This window comes from Coffea eugenioides, chromosome 6 (genome assembly GCF_003713205.1).
Source record: "Coffea eugenioides isolate CCC68of chromosome 6, Ceug_1.0, whole genome shotgun sequence".
NCBI lineage: Eukaryota > Viridiplantae > Streptophyta > Magnoliopsida > Gentianales > Rubiaceae > Coffea > Coffea eugenioides.
The window spans coordinates 52,124,201-52,142,397 of record NC_040040.1 but is presented as its reverse complement, the minus strand read 5'-3'; the positions used below and the strand labels follow the sequence as shown (position 1 = coordinate 52,142,397).

General features: G+C 33.4%; 1 protein-coding gene across 1 annotated transcript; it reads left to right on the top strand.

Annotated features, from left to right (window-relative positions):
• Positions 1-11,264: 11,264 nt before the first annotated feature.
• Positions 11,265-14,584, top strand: LOC113774413 (anthranilate N-benzoyltransferase protein 1-like). Its single transcript, XM_027318953.1, has 2 exons — positions 11,265-11,705; positions 13,613-14,584. Exons 1-2 carry the CDS (start codon positions 11,265-11,267, stop codon positions 14,582-14,584), a joined length of 1,413 nt encoding a protein of 470 aa, XP_027174754.1.
• Positions 14,585-18,197: the final 3,613 nt, after the last annotated feature.

Sequence of the window (18,197 nt, the reverse complement as noted above, 5' to 3'; positions counted from 1 at the left end):
CAAAGTGGCAAAGTCTTCTATGTTCATACTACACTAAGCAATTTCTAAACTAGCTGTCAAGGTCTAATTTCATATAGTATTATGTATCTTAAACTAAGGGGTTGGTTAATGCATTTTCCATCTCTTGCTTCTTCATTCACACCCCTATTTCACCCAAAAAAAAAAATCTTGAGTTGTATTGTTATGCATTTTATGCACTTGTCAAAAAAAAAAAACAGTTTTCAATGTACTCAAATATAGGCCTGAAACTATCCTTTGCTGAAAGATTGAACCCAAAAAAAAAATGTGGAGTTATCTAAAGATTTCAATGCGCTTGAACATAGCACCGACTACCAACTTATCTATCAATTTTTTCAATTGACATTTTGGACATGTTTGTAAAATATGTACCATTGACGAGAATCTATCTTCTTTATTATTATTATAATTTTAAGTTAGCGTCATTAGTGGTTAATAACAAAAACTACCAAAATAATTAGAAGTTACTGACTCATGACATATTCCATGATGGTTGATAACTTGCTAGTCCCATATTACTTGTTTTCTTGTAAAACCGCTAAAGAAGCTTTCTTGTACAGTATAATTAAAGTTTTTGGTGGTTAGGAGAACAAGTCTAGCTGTAGTATATACTTCTTAGGTACGATGCAAATAGGTATGAACCCGACCTGCCAACAAAACCATTCATTGTAATCAACGAATTCTTTTCTTAATACATGCTAATTATCTAGCTAGGTAATGTCAGCCAAGAAATGCTTGTCACATACATTCATCAAAACTTGTGATATTGGAGGAACTGCACCAATCAAGATTCAAGATACAGATTGAAAAATGCCACGAATTTGTATGGCCAGTCAAATTATGAACCTAGCTATGATGTTGATTGTAGGTCTAATCAGTAAGGTTTAATGCAAAAGAATTCAGCCACGTCAAATTTTTTAACCTTTTCCTCAAACAATTGGTACTGATGTACAAATGCCTATGGGTAAATTACATATAACCCCCTTGTAGTTTTGTATAATGCTAGATGACCCTCCTTGAAGTTTCAAAATCGCCATTTAACCTTTCCCTAGGGTTTTATGTATAATGAAAAATGGATGAAATCCACAATGAGTAACGACGATTATATAAGACGCACTCCAAAAGTGTGTGTGATGAAATCATAATATCTACTTAACTTCGCTATAGTTTGCATAAATATACACTTTACCCTTCTTAATTTTTATATTTGTCCACATAATCCCCCTGTAATTTTATATAGAGTGATAAGGTCATTGTTTAATTTAGCATTTACGTAAGGGCATTATCTGTATTTCAACTAATGACATTACATATGTTATTTTTTGTCAAATTTCCACATTACATGAAACCATAATGAGGTGTAGTATACATTTTGAAACGTTAAAGGAGTCATACGACAACAGATGAAATCACACAAGGATTATTTATAATTTACCCAATATTTATTTAATGAACGATGAAGTGGGCAGAGATGGTTAGATATGGGAAAACTATGAGATGCATTTCGTATTCACGCATGCGGAGGTCCAATGGAGAAGATGGAATGCAATTTCGTAGTATCCGTACAAGACGGCTTTAGACATTGAAAGAGTTTTTTTTTTTTTTTTTGGGCCAGACAAAGGGAGACACATGCTTCTTGGATTAGAGATTTTTTTTTTTTGGGGCGGTGGGGGTTGGAGGGGGGGGGGGAGTTTGTAGGGGCAGATACAGATAAATTTTAATTAGGTGGTTTTTTATTCGACATTTATTCTGAGAATTTTAGATTTTTGTGTAGGTTGAAGAAAAACAATTAAAATATGGTTCATGTACAAATGCATACGTTACGTTGCTACATGCAAATAAGATGGACTATATTTGTTTGAAGTGATGCAAAACGGCATGCCTAAAGGGAAAGAAAAAAGGAAAAAAAGGAAAAAAGGAGAAGAAAAAGAGGAGAGGATGAAGAAGGATTGACTGTACCTATATGTTAGATAAGAAACAGAGCAAATTTTATTAATGAATTGTTTGACAATCAGCCAGCAGAAAATTAAGGCTGAATGAAGTCTGGATTGACTGTGTTTTTTTTTTTTTTTTTTTGTCATTAATCTTGATTTACTATTTTAGATAGGGCTAAATTATGAGGAAAGGTAGAAAATTAAGGAAAGCAAAATTGGTTCTGATTTTCGGGTTTTTTTACTTGTATAATGATCAGTATAGGAATTCTTTTAACGTATTTGGAGTTTTTTTTACTCCCTTGTAAAGCAACTTGTTCCTATAAATCAATGAAATGAGTTTCTTTGCTCAAAAAATTTTTCAACAATACATTTTAGTGTTTTTATTATATTTGTATAAGGGAATCTTATGACACCCTTAAGTATATAATGAAGGAACCAGAAAATATATTTTGAAGGATCAACTTGCACACACATGCACACTTTGAGATCAAGACAAAGAATCTTGAGTATTTTTTGGTAGGTACGAAATTTACTTTATAAAAAAGATTTTTGAAAATTTTAAAATATTTAAAGGGAAAAAAAATAATTTTCAAAGACTTAGGGGGACGCCTGCCCCTTCCCGAGTCCGTCCTTGCCCTTAACTGCAACCAATGGTCCAAACAGTGCCTTAAATGATTGATTTGGTCACCGAGAATTAATTATTCCTGTATTTACTATATTAACTAGTCAAATTTGGTGCTTAATTGATTCCAACCAGAACGTCACAGAAAAGGTTCTCTTTTAAAATTAAAATATCTTACCCAAAACATCACAAAATTATAGACCATAGTTAACATTCGGTCTGTCTAACGGGTGCTCTATAGGCACTCGTTAAGATGTATTTCAGATGTTATATTTTAGAAATATAAGATTATTTAGGAAAAGTGTATGAATGCAACAGAAAACAATAATTGTTAATATGTACATATACACAATAGATTGGATGGAATACGGGTGTTTTAACGAGTGTTCATACTGTAGCACCCGTTAGAAAAACCCTTTTACATCTTAGCCAACTGCAACCAATAATATATATACACATACTTAGCAAGTGGATTAGATACTGGGAATCTTTTGTGCAACGAACAATTCCAATTAGATTACCTGTAAGAAAACATTAGATTTTGTTTGGCATTTAAGAGTCTTAATCACAAGTCAAGTCCACAAGCTAAAGAAAGGATTTACTCTGCTAAACAACATCATACATCACATGCATGCACAAAGTAGGTAGTACGTACTCAAACCAAAGTGCATTGAGATATAAATTATAAACAAGTCTTTTCTGTTGGCCAAACTATATAAACATACAAAAGTTGATGGATGCAGCCACCCTCAGAGCTCAAAACCCTCAAATATTATTATACAAGGAGCCGCCCCTCCAAAATTCCTTAAATATGCTGTAGGTCATATGGGAAATAATTTATATATATATATATATATAACTATGCTAGTTTGTTCAACATACTAATTATGATTTTATCCATAGTTATTTCTTTTCTCTTTAATTTTTCCTATAGCAAACCAACTCCTATATGAGGATTAGTGTAATTAGGGTAAAGATGTTAACGAAGAATAAGAGAAAGTTAACCACCATTAAAGTTTTACTCATAAAAAAGAAATTAAACCTCCACTAAAATTCATGACACATGTAGTTACTCAATTCGAGTCTTTAATTTAAGTAAATCTTACATTACAATTAATAATTTCAATTTATTCTTATTTTTTTCATCCACAATTAACATTGTCTTGATTACCCTCCTATAATTTGGCGGTGAAAACTCCTTTCTTTGTTCCCAGTTCCCAATTGTTTAAACTTAATTCTTAATAAATTTTAGTAAATTCTACCTTCGTTCAATGTAAGAACATACTGGACAAAGTTTTAGTTATATTAATTATCTAGATAATATTCATTTGGTAGCAGGTCACATGTGTTTGTTTATGTTTAGGTGTAATGTATAGTTTTTCTTTTGTTGGTCGTGCATAGGATTATTTTCTTAAATTATCACTACAAAAGAAGGGCCTCTGAAAATAAGGTAATCCTTTTAAATATTTTACTATGCTTCATTTACCACAATATATTTGTTTGTTATATGTAGCAAATTGAAGAATTGAGTTTTGCCATAAAGCAATATCCAAAAAAAAAAAAAAATTAGTCTTATTACTATCAATATAAACAAAAGGCATGTAATAGAAAAAAAAATACCACTACATCACTAATATAAACTACATAGGGAATAGAAAGATGTGCATGAATTTATTCTGTTACACCCTTATTTATTTAGGAGGAAAAATTGTCTTAATGACTGTAAATTGATTTTCAACATAATTTTATTGTGAGTTAATAATTTGATTTTATACATGCAAGATCTCAGCCGCTTTATATATACCCCAAATCTGCAAAATAACAAAGCATTATTTGCTGCTAGAGTTCTAACTTCGTATGTATAACATATATTCATTACATGTTAGTATCCTGCTGAAAACGCTATAAAATATTGAACCATACTTCAAAAGTTTAGCCCGATGCAAGAAAGAATATTTGCGTGCTGCAAGTGGTTTAGATGCTCGGGAATATTTGCCACAATTTAGCTTACAACCACCAAGTATATATAATTCCTCTAAGAAAACCACAAACCAGGCACAAACATTTGGTCTACGACGCAAAAACAAAGTATTAGGTAAACTGTCACATGCACTGCACAAACACACACATGCAGCTTTCACCATGTACAGCGCATAATATTATCGCCTTTACAAGACTCAAGTCACTATGGACAACAAGCTCTAGAAAACATATATACACACACACACGTTATCCCTTCACTTTTTTTTTTTTTAAAGTGTAAGCGGGAAGGTGTGAAACTCGAAACCTCTCACCTACACTCCTTTTCTCCGTACCATCCAATCCATCTTTCTCGCCCCAAAATGCCTTTATCTTGAAGAAGCTTGGTGGTGCAAAAATCCAATTGTTGATAATTGCTCATAACTTGCTCGTGCAACATACACTCCAAATCTATAGGAATGGATTAATGTCTCCTCTACAATTGGCTGTAAATTGATTTCTCACCTGTCGTCACTTCTAAATTTAGACAATCAACAAATATCAGTTCTTTCATTCTTGTTCTCCAATTTGTAGTTGGCATTTGGCTTCTTTTTCTGGCTTTCTAACTTTTTCCTTACACTGCTATTTCACTGTCGAAGAGCAGGACAGAAAACTTGCCCCTTCAATTGTTTCCGCTAGATGCACAATAATGTCTTGAACATGTTATAATTCATAACAAAACTAGTATAATATCCGAACATGAATTTAATATTTAGATGCTGTTTACTAATGCCCTTATTGGTTAATTAGTCAATTGCGTCGATATTATTGAAGCGCTGGACCAAATATGCTTTTCTACAGACGAAGGATTTCGGCCAATTAAGAATCCATCTTCTTGGACGACAAAGATTGTCCAGGTAGGCCCTTTTTTCCTATATATAATATATATTTCTCTGTGAATTTTGGTGCCAGAAAAAGATAACAGTTTAAAGATTCAGAATATTTCTTTGCATCATTTTTGCAGACAGGAGGGACTGGAGTACTTCAACTTTTTCGAAATGGTCATCAACCAGACAAGATTGTATATCCACCACCGTCAAGTGACCATTCTGCACAGGTCTTGGGAAAGAGAAAAGGAAATAGATCAATCAATCATGAATGTGACACATAGCACCTTAGGATTTGATTATTTTATAAATAGCTTAACAAACATTTTCTTATCTCATCGTAATAAATATTGAACAAGTAACGACATAATTTCTAGAGCATTGATTAATGCAAAGGTGCCTAAGCACCTATTCAACTATTTCTCAAGGTTGGTGGTAAATATTGGAGTGACTTAACATTTGCTAAATAGCTTGGAAGCAAATGAGAGGCTTGTGGAATTGAGGTGAGGATGAGGGGGATAATTTGGGACTCTTTTCAAGTTTAGTATCGTTTTCAAAAAATTATTCCAAATAATTCACTATCCAAACAAACTCATTCTGGTAGCATAGCAAACTCCAAGCGAGCGGGATTTGAACTTAAGACTTCTAAATCTTGGAGTTTTAAACCTCACCAGCGACTATGAAGTTAAATACAATTTGAAAAGAATATGCACTCAAGATATTTTAACCATGATAGATATTTTTCATTGCGGTAGGTTTTAGATTTAACTATGACAAAGACTACAATTTTTTTTCTATAAAATATCATAATTTCATTAAAATTTACACCAGCCTATATTGAGGTGGGTTAAAATTCATCTATATTGGGGTGGTCTTTTTTTTATGTGATGTCAACAATTATAATCGGTTGCTTGTAAATATATTCAAGCATAAATTAAGCCCTAAATGTGCTCAACAAAGCATATATTCCAAAAGACATTTAGTATATTATTAAATATTTTTTTATCCTCCCACAATTCTCCACGTCCTTTTACGTCGAATTGTGAGATATAAGATTCAAACCCTAAATCTGATAGTGAAGAAAACTCTAGCAGCCTTTTCCTAGCGTTAAAATAACTTCAGATAGCTAAACAATTAAGTCAACAACATTATAAAATTCCTATAGCATTAATCCCAATCAGTGACTTTTAGGGGTTTTGAACCTGTCTATCTCATCCATATATGTTGGAATAATTAAACCAAATTATTTAAAAGTTTAGTACTTTTAGAATTAAATTTATTATTTAATAATTATATTAGATTTGGTATTTCAATTGATTAAGGAAATAGAGTTGGATTGTGTTTAGGTATTAGTATTATAATAAGTTCTATATTTTTAAGTGTCTATTTAAAGGCTTGATGTCCGACTATTCTTGTTGATGAAAATTAGTCTTTGATTGAATTATTCATCCTCCCGTGCCTTCTTTATTCTCTTTGATATTTTGATATCTTCAGCCGTTTGAATTCTTTGCTTCTTCCATTGAGACTAATAAATTCCAGGAAGTTTACACTACGTTTGTTTCATCTATATCCACGGCTGTATAGAGAGTTTCCTTGGTTTATTGGTTTGTGAGATTTTAATATTATTTTCGTAGCATGTTCTTTTATACTAATAAATGGTATGAGAACTCTAAATTCAAGAGGTTGACCCTAGGGTGTCTATAGTGCCTGTGCCATAGTAGGGGTAGCGATATGAAAGTTGTGGTAATGTACTCGTATATTAGAGAATTAGACTACGAAGGTTGGTCTTCGGTACTCATTCATTGATTGACAATTAGGAAAAAATTGATCCTAATTGGATGGAGGTGTAAAAAGAGAAACTCTATCAGGATTATTGGTACTGATAGTGATAAAAAAAATTTTGGTTTGCATACTTTATTTGCATTTGGGATCCTCGGTGACATATTTTCTATGCCAACTCAATGCCACCAATAGTGTTGCGCCAAGTGTCATGTTATTATTTACACTTTAATTTTCTAATAATTCAACTTGGCTTGGTTTAACACAAATGTAAATAATAACATGACACTTGGCGCAACACTATTGGTGGCATTGGGTTGGCATAGAAAACATGTCACCGAGGATCCCAAGTGCTTTATTTGGCGTAGTTGATGAAGAAAATTTGACAATTAAAGTTTTAATTTGAATGAAAATGTGCATGAAAATGCTTGTAGGGTGGATGAATCTAATGAAAATTTTTATAGTGAAAAAATTAGTAAAAAAAAAAAAAGACATGATTTATTGCTTAAGGATTGTGGGGATATTCATTATCCAAGGAAATATGGTGGGTATGATTTTGAATGGGTCAATATGGAATAATCCTTCAATCAGGAAGAATTAGCAGTGAAATTGTATGCAAAGAACAAATCTCGTCTGCTTCCATGCATGAAGAAGAATATAAAGATTAATGGCAAATTGGAGTTGTAGTCAGTTACACCATTGTAGAGATTGCAATTGCTATTCAATCTCGTTACGGCATTGGAGATGACAATATCGAAAAGTTTAGTTGAAAAGAGACAATGTTGGAACAATTAAACGAAGTTATTTAGAAGTGTAGCAGTTTTAGATTTAAATATATTGTTTGATAATTATATTAGAATTTTTATTTTAATTGATGTATGAAATAGAGTAGGATTGTGTCTAGATATTATTATTAGAATAATTTTTATAGTTCTATGTGTCTATTTATGGACTTGATGTCCGACTATTCTTGTTGAGAAAAATTAGTCTTTGATAGATACTCCCGTGTACGTATTTGATATTTTGATATTTTCAACCGTTTGAAATGTTCTTTGCTTGTTTCAGTGACTGATCAAATTTTGATATTTTCAACCGTTTGAATTTTTTTACTTCTTCCATTGTGGCTAATCGAAGTCTAGGAAGTTTACGGTTCCTTGTTTCATCTATACCCATGACCGCATAGACGGTTTCCTTGATTTGTTGGTTCATGAGATTTCAATGTTACTTTTGCTTGTGTGTGTGTGTGTGTGTGTGTGTGTTTTTTTTTTCGGTACTAACAATATATACTCAGTTTGCATGAGATTCAAACTTTAATTTCTATGCAAATCGTTTTCTACCATGGTTTCCATAATTTTCTTACCCCCATGAACACCCTTTTTCTGTTCTGCAAAGTGTCTATATATCAGCATGGAATTGATCTGTAAGGTGCCGTGTAGTTAGAGGAATGTGGGCTGGAACCATTTGTCACTGATGTAAACCTTCCGAACAACTGTACAAAATTACAAATTTGAGCAAGATATTTGAACACAGTCACACATGACATGGAAATTTCCTATATATATATATATGTAAAGGAGTTGTTGAATGATTCTTGTGTGATTTTCATCTGACGTTTGTAGGGGTGTTTTGGAAATAGTAGAATAGTAACAGTATTGATTAAGCAAAGTGCACAAGTTTCTGCTACCTAATTTTGCATGGTTTACCTACTGTACCCTTTGGTAGAAAAATGAAATCAACTCTAATTTTGCATGCTTTGCCATTGATTTAGCAAAGTGGGTAGAAAAACGAAATCAACTCCTCTCAAGTATGTTCAGCTAAATTGATTACACAAATTAAATGCATTTAAGACAGTATTAGTGTGCTCAAGCTAAAGATGAATGTTTGAATTGTAATGATAGAAAGCTTCATCTTCTTCATTCTTAAAGCTCAAAAACGATTAATTTAGCTCTTGCACGGAATGGCACTTATTTGAATCAATAACTACAGCACATTGATGAGGCCGTTAAAGTGTGAGAGGGGAAGAATCATTTGAGGTGAACGTTGATCTCCCATCTTCTTCAACATTTGCTCATCAATTTGTAAAGTAGGTTACAATAATGGCTGTTAATAAGATACAAAAGTATGGATTCAAATGGCTCTATTGCACAGTATCAGAGTTGGGTTTGTAGAGATATGCTCAATTTTGCTCTTGCTTTTTGGTCTATGGGATGTATAGCTTCCATTCGACAATCAAAATCATGAATAAACCTTTGTACTTACTATTGCAGGCGGGTGAAGTGTGGAGCGATCTCGCTCTTAGATTGCAATTTGTTGCTAAGATATAGGATAACTCTGTATTCCCACTTGATGCATGTCATTTGTTGATTAAATGTGATTGCAATTGTACTTGATTCACTTGAATTGTGTGCTCGAATGAACAAGTATGTGAATGATTGTTCCACTTTGAAAATTATATTGCAGTTGATGCAATTTATTGGTTCAATAGTTAAGTGACTGAGATGTTATGTATGGATAGAAATTGCCATTTATTATTTTTGTATTGAATTTCATAGACTTGATAGTTGTTTGATGCAAGTTAGTGTTTGTAATGAGGAAAATTTATTTCCTCTCTAATTATTTGTAGATGCATGTATTGATCAAAATAATGATTTTTAGTTGTAGTAGTTCAGCAAACAAATAGTATATCTAGATTTTCTATGTTTAAGAGTAGGGCTTGTGGGTTGAAATTTAGGATGGATCAAACAAACAATATCGATAAACTTAATGCTAAGAAGCAACTTCGAAATCAAAAGGCAAGAAAAAGATATGCATTGTTATCAGTGAAAGAAAAAGATAAAAGTATGATAGAAACAACGAAAAATAAGCGTAAAGCATAGAAAATACAAATCCGTTCTGTTGAAACAACTAAACAAAACAATGGTCTTGATTGAATAACCCAACTTTGTTTGAAAGATTAAATGTAAGGAAAAATGATACATATGATAATACCATCGGCTTGCATTTGTACTAGACATTGAAAAGGAAAGTTGGGGACCATGCCAACAACCTCTGATTATTATGTGATGCCAAGTTTTTTAACCACACTACAGGTATCAATATTCACGCTTGGCGTGCGCAACGGATCTTTTATCCCACATTTTATGCCACTCTCTATTCTATTTTTTATTATATTGCTATTTCTCGTTCATAAACATCACATTTTAGTTTTTTTTTATTACCATAAGATCCAATAACTATTAATTGAGTAATGCACAAAATTTAACAAAATGCATTAAAAAAATGAGATTCTGTATTACTCAATTAATAGTTATTGAATCTTAAGAAAATTAAAAGAGAACTAAAATATGATATTTATGAAGCAGAAATAACAATATAATAAAAAATGAGACAGAGAACAACACATAGTATGGAACAGAAGATCCGTTGCGCTTTGCATGGAACTTACCTCTGGTCCCGTCGTACAAGAAAGAAATACTTAGCGGAAATTTTTGAATTTAATCCCATCTGTCACCGCCTAATCACCAATAGGGAGTTGTGACTATTATTTACCGTATAGTAATTCCATAATTCAATATACAATTTTGCTTGTTCCATACTTCCATGTGCTTAGATTACCGGATATTCCTGCATCAAAAAGTTCCAACCATTTGATTCCCTCTGTAGTCCTCTTTATTAGATCCGCTGTAATCTTATAATGCACATGATTCTGATCAATCTGTTCGTCTTCTTTTATTCTTTCGACAATTCCTTCTTAACTCCATCGTAGGACTACGGCAATACATTGTCTGCATCCAAGTTTTTTTTTTTCTTTTTCAAAATAAGAAGTTGCATTAATGTAAGGTAAACCCAAAAATGCCAGCGAAAACTACGACAAAGAACCTTAAAGGCTTTTACAAAATGCACCCAAAAGTGGGGTCATTTGGTACCTACCGAAAAAAAAAAGGTCAGTCCCTCGACCACCCCACCTTATATATTGTACACTTTCTATACAGCACTTCTATCCATCAAAAGTAATCTCTATTACTCTTTTGTGCCCTGTTCATCCTCGTGATCATCTTCAAGATCATGGGTTCTTGTGGTTTTCTAGTAAATGTGAAGAGAAGTGAGGTTGTTGCAGCAGCTTTGCCGGTGCAAGAGCACTGGTTGCCAATGTCAAACCTAGATTTGCTCCTACCTCCTCTGGATGTAGGAGTTTTCTTCTGTTACAAGAAAAACAATGATACTACTAGTATCCCTGAGAAAAACCTCACGACTACTCCTACCGAAAACATGGTTGCTACCGTCAAGAAAGCTCTTGCTCAAGCACTTGTTTCCTTCTATCCTTTTGCTGGAGAAGTTGTCCAAAACCGCCTTGGAGAACCTGAGCTTCTTTGTAACAATCGTGGGGTCGATTTTCTCCATGCTTATTCTGATATTGAGCTAAAAGATCTTGATCTCTATCATCCTGACACCTCCATTCATGGAAAGTTTGTCCCATTCAAGAAGCAAGGAGTGCTTTCTATTCAGGTAATAATGTTGGAAATTCTTCATCTATATATCGTTTCCCCTCTCCAAATCCAATTCCCTATTCCCCAGCCAACAGCCCTCTCTCCCCTTATTGTTCTTCTCTTGTTTTGTTTAACATTTTTTGCAGTAACCCTCCATGCAAGTTCAATTTTTTAAGCCTTTTTTGCGAATTTAGCGACGGATCATATCCCTGCATTGCAGTCCTCACTCCGAAATTCATCATTTCAACCTTCAACTCAATCGCCCAAGAGTTTTTCTTGCTCCGTTCCTTTGCCTTGAATTATTCGGACCTCTGCCTTTTTAGTTAGTGTGTCATTTTTTGTTTTCATGGTTCATACTAATGGTACTTAGAGCCTCCCTTGATTATATATTATCTTCATTAGTTTACTTTTCTATCATTTTTTGAGTTTTAGCTCTTTACTTTAGGATGAGACTTTCGAAACATTCATGTGTTTAGCAAAACTTAGGAGTAACAAAAGTATCCACTATGAACAACATTATCTTCTCATAAGTTCAAGGTTCCAAATAATCACTACATCTGTCCCTTTGTTATTGACTTTGTAGAAATTTTAACAATGACTTTGTTGAAAGTTTAAAAATGAATGATAGAATGAATCGTGCAAATTAACTGGTAAGGCACTTAGATGTAATCGAGAGATCACGAGTTTGAATTACTAATGAGTAGATGATTTTGTAATTGAGAGCTCACGAGTACGAGTTATCAACATGTAGGCAAAAAATCACCGTTGATCCTTCTGGAAAATATATATATATATATATTGGTGCACTATAATTAGAATTCAAGAAGTGTCCAAACTTGGATCGGTGAATGGAGTACTCTTTCGACCAAATTTTAATTAAATATGTTAGATTTTCTAATCATTATGAGTTGTCATATATGCCAAAATAGGTTGTTTTAACTCCAAAAGCTTTGCCTCTGTTATAACTCCTGAATAATAAAAGTCAGATTTACAGTTATAAAGATGCTATAAAGCTGGAAAATGTTAAAAAAAAAAAACGCCAAGTAGACAAGTATTACTGTGCAGCTTATTCGTTTGAAAGAAAAACAATTGATGCAGCAGTCATGAAGGTCCTTAATTTATTGATGGCTGCTTGAAAGAGATTCTTGACGCTATAAATCAACAGATCTTTATTCTAGTGATGGCTTCTTGAAAGAACTGGACAATAATATGTCAACATTTTCACAACAAAAAAAGAAGGGAAAATTCTGCTACAATGTAGATAATTAAACGTATTGCTGAAGCTCGTATCTGACAAAGAATCATGTCTAGAAAAAATTATCCAAGTGAGTGTTGTATTACTTTCACCAACATAATTTGCAATGATAACATCCTTGCTTTCTTGAAGATAAGGATTAGAATCAAAATTGGATGACACGATAGGCAGTTGGTCCAACAAATCAATTGTCTGTCATTATCAAAGTAAAATCACTTTGGAGCAAGTCAAAAAAAAGTTCTTGTTTGTTTTTACGTTTTACTTTTTTAGTCAAAATTTTTAAAGAAAATTAGATTTAAGTAGGGAATGGCAATTTTTGTTGGTATGTTTCCTGCTCTATGTTATGTAATATGTTTGTCCATTTAACAACCATCCTAATACACCGGCCAATATACTACCACATAAATTTATGCTATATAATTTGTCGTATACAAAACATCTTTACTCTGGACGTACTATATACTACATATATTTATAGTGCTATATAGTTACTGTATACATATCATTTCTACACTGGCTATGTTTGTATAATTTTCTTTTTTAATCTAATACTATCTTATTTTCCTTCTTGTATTGTTTCCTAGGATGAGATTAACAGATGCAATGCATCAACTTAATTTGTTTTTTTTTTTTTTTTTTTTGTCAAAACATCAACTTAATTTGTTATACAGGTGACAGAACTCAAATGTGGTGGCCTAGTGATTGGATGCACATTTGATCACAGAGTAGCAGATGCTCATTCTGCTAACATGTTCTTTACAGCATGGGCAGATATTGCTCAAGCAAAAGGCACTGCAACTTACACTGCACCATCCCTCAGGCGCTCATTGTTGAATCCCCGACGCCCTACTACCTACGATGCAGCAATCGATGACTTGTACGTATTATTGTCATCTTTACCACCACCAAAAGAGCTGAAAGCTAGCGATGATCGCCTCTTGAGTTGCATCTACTACATAGAAGGGAAAGAAATCGGACAACTTCAATCCATGGCTAGTTACAATGGATGCAGAAGGACGAAACTCGAGTCTTTCAGTGCCTTCCTGTGGAAAACCATAGCAGAAGGGAGTTGTGCACAAATTAAAAAAGTTAACCTAGGCATTGTCGTCGATGGACGTAAAAGGCTAAAGGGGAGGGATAATGAAGAGAAAATTTTTTCCATGGAAAACTATTTTGGGAATGTGCTGTCAATCCCATATGCGGAAGCAAGTGTATGTGACCTCAAGGAAATGAATCTTGATGGGGTGGCAGATATGATCCATGCATGCATAGAGGGTGCAAACAAGGAAGATCATTTCTTGGGGATGATTGATTGGGTTGAGGAACACAGACCGCAGCCAGCTGCTGCAGCAATCTATTGCAAAAACAATGAAGATGAAGAAGCAATTGTGGTTTCCTCAGGGCTACCGTTTCCAGTGGCTCAAATGAATTTTGGATGGGGAATGCCTGATTTTGGATCCTACCATTTTCATTGGGGTGGCCAGACTGGGTATGTCATGCCTATGCCAAGTGTGAGTAGAGAAGGAGATTGGATTGTTTACATGCATCTCATGAAGAAGCATTTGGATATTGTGGAATCTAAGGCCGCTCATGTCTTTAGGCCTCTGGATCCTGCTTATTTGAAGATGAACAAAGGTTGTTAGATGTAACTTTTCTCCGCATTGAAAAAGAAAGGAAAAAAAAAAAAAAGATAACTTCTCTCCACATTCCACATTCCAAGGGTAAAGCTCTTTCTACCAAAAATGTATTTTATTTGGGTGCTAAAATCAAGAGACCGAAAGACCATTTTAAGTATGTAGAAAGGTCCAAAAATCTCCGCCATCAGCATGTAGTAGTTTAAGGATGAAGTCATTGCATTTTTGCAGGGCTTCATCCTTAAATTAGTAGAGTGGACCTTTGTTTGTAATCAAGTCTTTTTCTATTGATGTGTTTGGCCTTTGGAACTCAACTTCTTTAAATCTATATTCTTCACAAGTTCACATTAGTGTGTACAAAAGCAAATTAGAGGGCAATCCTCAGGATACTAATTTAAAATGTAGCTACTAGCAAGAGACAAACATTTGAAGACAATAATGTCATTAAGCATTTTTAGAGGTGTGAGACTCACATAGTGACATAGAAGGTAGAATTGGTATATATAGAATAAAATCAAACTTGTGACTTGTAAACATGAAATACCAACTTTACACCACAAAAATAACCTTGTGTCATGTCGAAAAGGCCCTAGTCTAGTGACTAAGGTTAGAGTTTTAGGAATCAAAAGGTTGTGAATTCAAATTCCGCTTACTTCTTGAAATCCCCTCCTCACTTTCTGCTGGAAACCCTCCTTCAGATTGGAGACTTTTAAAAACGTTACTTCTTTGAGATTCATCACAATTATAAAGCAACCGTAGTGCTTAGCATCCCGCTATTTATAGGCCATTTCCTATAGAAAATCAAAATCAAATTTGAAAAGCATTATGGGTCCGTTTGGATAGGAGATTATTTGAGAAAAAAATTATATGAAATAATACTATAACACTTTTTCTGATATGATGTAATATGTGTGAAATAAAAATGTGGTCGAAATTTTTTTTGCAAATCTTGAAAATTATATTTAGAGTACAATCTTACACTTATCCCTTAATCACCTACCACATCAAGGTATTCTAGGTGGCTAGTCGGCTAGCCCAATCACAAATTAGATCCTCGATGCCATTTAACTAGTGACAACCCAGTGCCACTCCTTCGTCTGATTAAATTAACTGGATACTTGGCATAATTTCAGAAATGGCACTGAATTGCTATTAAAAAAGTGGCACCGAGGATTTCACTTGCCCCAACCAAAGCACAAGTCAGGTAGAAACATTTAGATTTTGCTTGGCATTTAAGAGTGTTAATCACAAGTCAAGTCCACGAGCTAAACCCAAAAAAAGAAGAAGAGGAAGAAAGAAACCACTCTAGTAATCAGCTTCATGCATCACATGCATGCACAAAGTAGGTAGTACGTACTAAAACCAAAGTGCATTAAAGATATAACCGTGTCTTTTCTGTTGGCCAAACTATGTAAACATGCAAAAGTCTACACTAGGACAGAATTAAGGCCGCCACCTCCAAAATTTCTTAAATATGCTATGGGTCATATTAAATTTTTTTTTATGTAAAACTACGCTAGTTTGTTCAACATATTAATTATGATTTTATACATAGTTACTTCTTTTGTCTTTTTTCCTATAGCAAACCAGCTCATATATGAGGATTAGTGTAAGGTAAAGATATTGACTAAGAATAAGAGAAACACTACAAAAAATAGTGTTTGGATTGTAAATTATTTGAGATATTTTTACTGTAGCACTTTTTTATGATTTGATGTATGTGAGATAAAAAGATAATTGAGAAGATAAAAAGGTGTATTAAAAATTGTAATAGTGATGTAAGCAAATATATTTGGGCAAATAATCTCCTGCCCAAACATGTTAGATCCATTAAAGTTCTACTGCCACTAAAATTCACAACACATGTAGTTAGTCAATTCAAGCCTTTAATTTAAGTAAATCTTACATTACATTTAATAATTTCAGTTTATTCTATTTTTTCTTCTTTTTTTTAAGAAAAATGTAAAATTTTTATTCAGGAAACAGCAATTCAAACAGGGGAGGGGGTAACGTTATTTCTTTTTGTTCTTTTTTTTTATAAATAAGTATTTTATTTATTTTAAGAAAATTTTGGCAGAGTTTCCCCTTATAAATGGACGAAACTCCCTACCAACAAACCCAAATTTTGGCAGAGTTTATTCTATTTTTTCAATAACTAATTAACATTGTCTTCATTACTCTCATATAATTTGGGGCAGCGAAAATTCTTTTCTTTGTTCCTAGTTTCCAATTTATTTAAACTTGATTCTTAATAAATTTTAGTAAATTCTAACTTTGGTCGATGTAAGAAAATATTAGACAAAGTTAGTTATATTAATTATTTAGCTATTATTCATTTGGTAGTTGGTCTCCTGTGTTTGTTTATGTTTAGATGTACTGTATTGTTTGTCTTTTGTTGGTTGTGCATAGGATTATTTTGCTTAAATTATTACTACTAAAGAAAGGTGATGCAATACGGAAGTGTTATAAACTAGAGAGATTACACGAACACCCTTCATGGTAAAAAAACAAGGGTCGATTCACGATTAAACCCCCACAATAAACAAGAATTTTAACCGGCGGTGCCCCAAAGGGACAAGGTATAAAACTCAGACATAACAAGTGTTAAAAATATCAATAATAATGTCAAATTCTGAATATAATAACCCCTAAAGATGCCTGTTTATAGTTTACAAGTACTCTAAACCGAATAGGAAAGGAAAATACAGTTAAAATAAGAAAGCAACTAAACTTCGCATGGCTAATCGACTAGGATCCGTGGATAGATCCAAGCCAGACGGACGCAAATTCACCTCGGGATCCATTACTCTTGCTTCTACCTCAAATCCAATTGGACAATCCGAATGTGGATTCGAGGCCCGAATTGTGTCCAGAAGCGCGATCTGCTTCCTTCTTTGGCCGTTCCTCGTGCATCATCATTTATTGGCACCAACACAATTAAACAATAACAATAAGGATTACACTGTCAGCACTGTCAGTATTGGATGAATGATAATTATGCAAAATTTGAATTTGAAATTCAACTTTTACACACATATCATGAATCTAACGATAATAGTGTATGCACTGTTAGTGTATATAAGATTTACTCTTACAATAAATACCCTAACAAGACAAATAAAAATAGTAATAAAACTATGAAAAATATCCTAATTAAAAATCCTAAACTAAATGCTACTGATACAGACGAAGGACATGAGAACACGAGAGTCCTCGTTCTGTATTAAAGGGCCTCTGAAAATAATGTAATCCTTTTTAATATTGGATTTTAAATTTTACTACGCTCCATTTACCACAATATATTTCGTTTGTTATATGTTCTTCTGTTTGCCTCTCTGAACTAAAATCTCGAGTCAGCCATTGCAAATATATGTGGCAAATTGAAGAATTGAGTTTTGCCATAAAGAAGTATCAAAAGTAGTTTTTGTATTATTACTGTCAATATAAACATGAGGCATGTAATAGAAAAAAAAATTACTAGTACATCACCAACTTAAACTACATATAGGCCTGTCAACGGGTCGGGTCTAGACCCGGATCCGGACCGGATCCGTGAAATTATTGCGGGTATGGGTAGGGATTTAATTCCGTTTCCCGGATCCGGATCCGGATCCGTTTTGTC

Bases quoted from the DNA above. Each gene is read 5' to 3' on its own strand.
- LOC113774413 (XM_027318953.1), top strand. From the start codon at position 11,265: ATGGGTTCTTGTGGTTTTCTAGTAAATGTGAAGAGAAGTGAGGTTGTT. The intron at 11,706-13,612 runs GTAATAATGTTG...TTTGTTATACAG, and splicing joins AAGGAGTGCTTTCTATTCAG to GTGACAGAACTCAAATGTGG.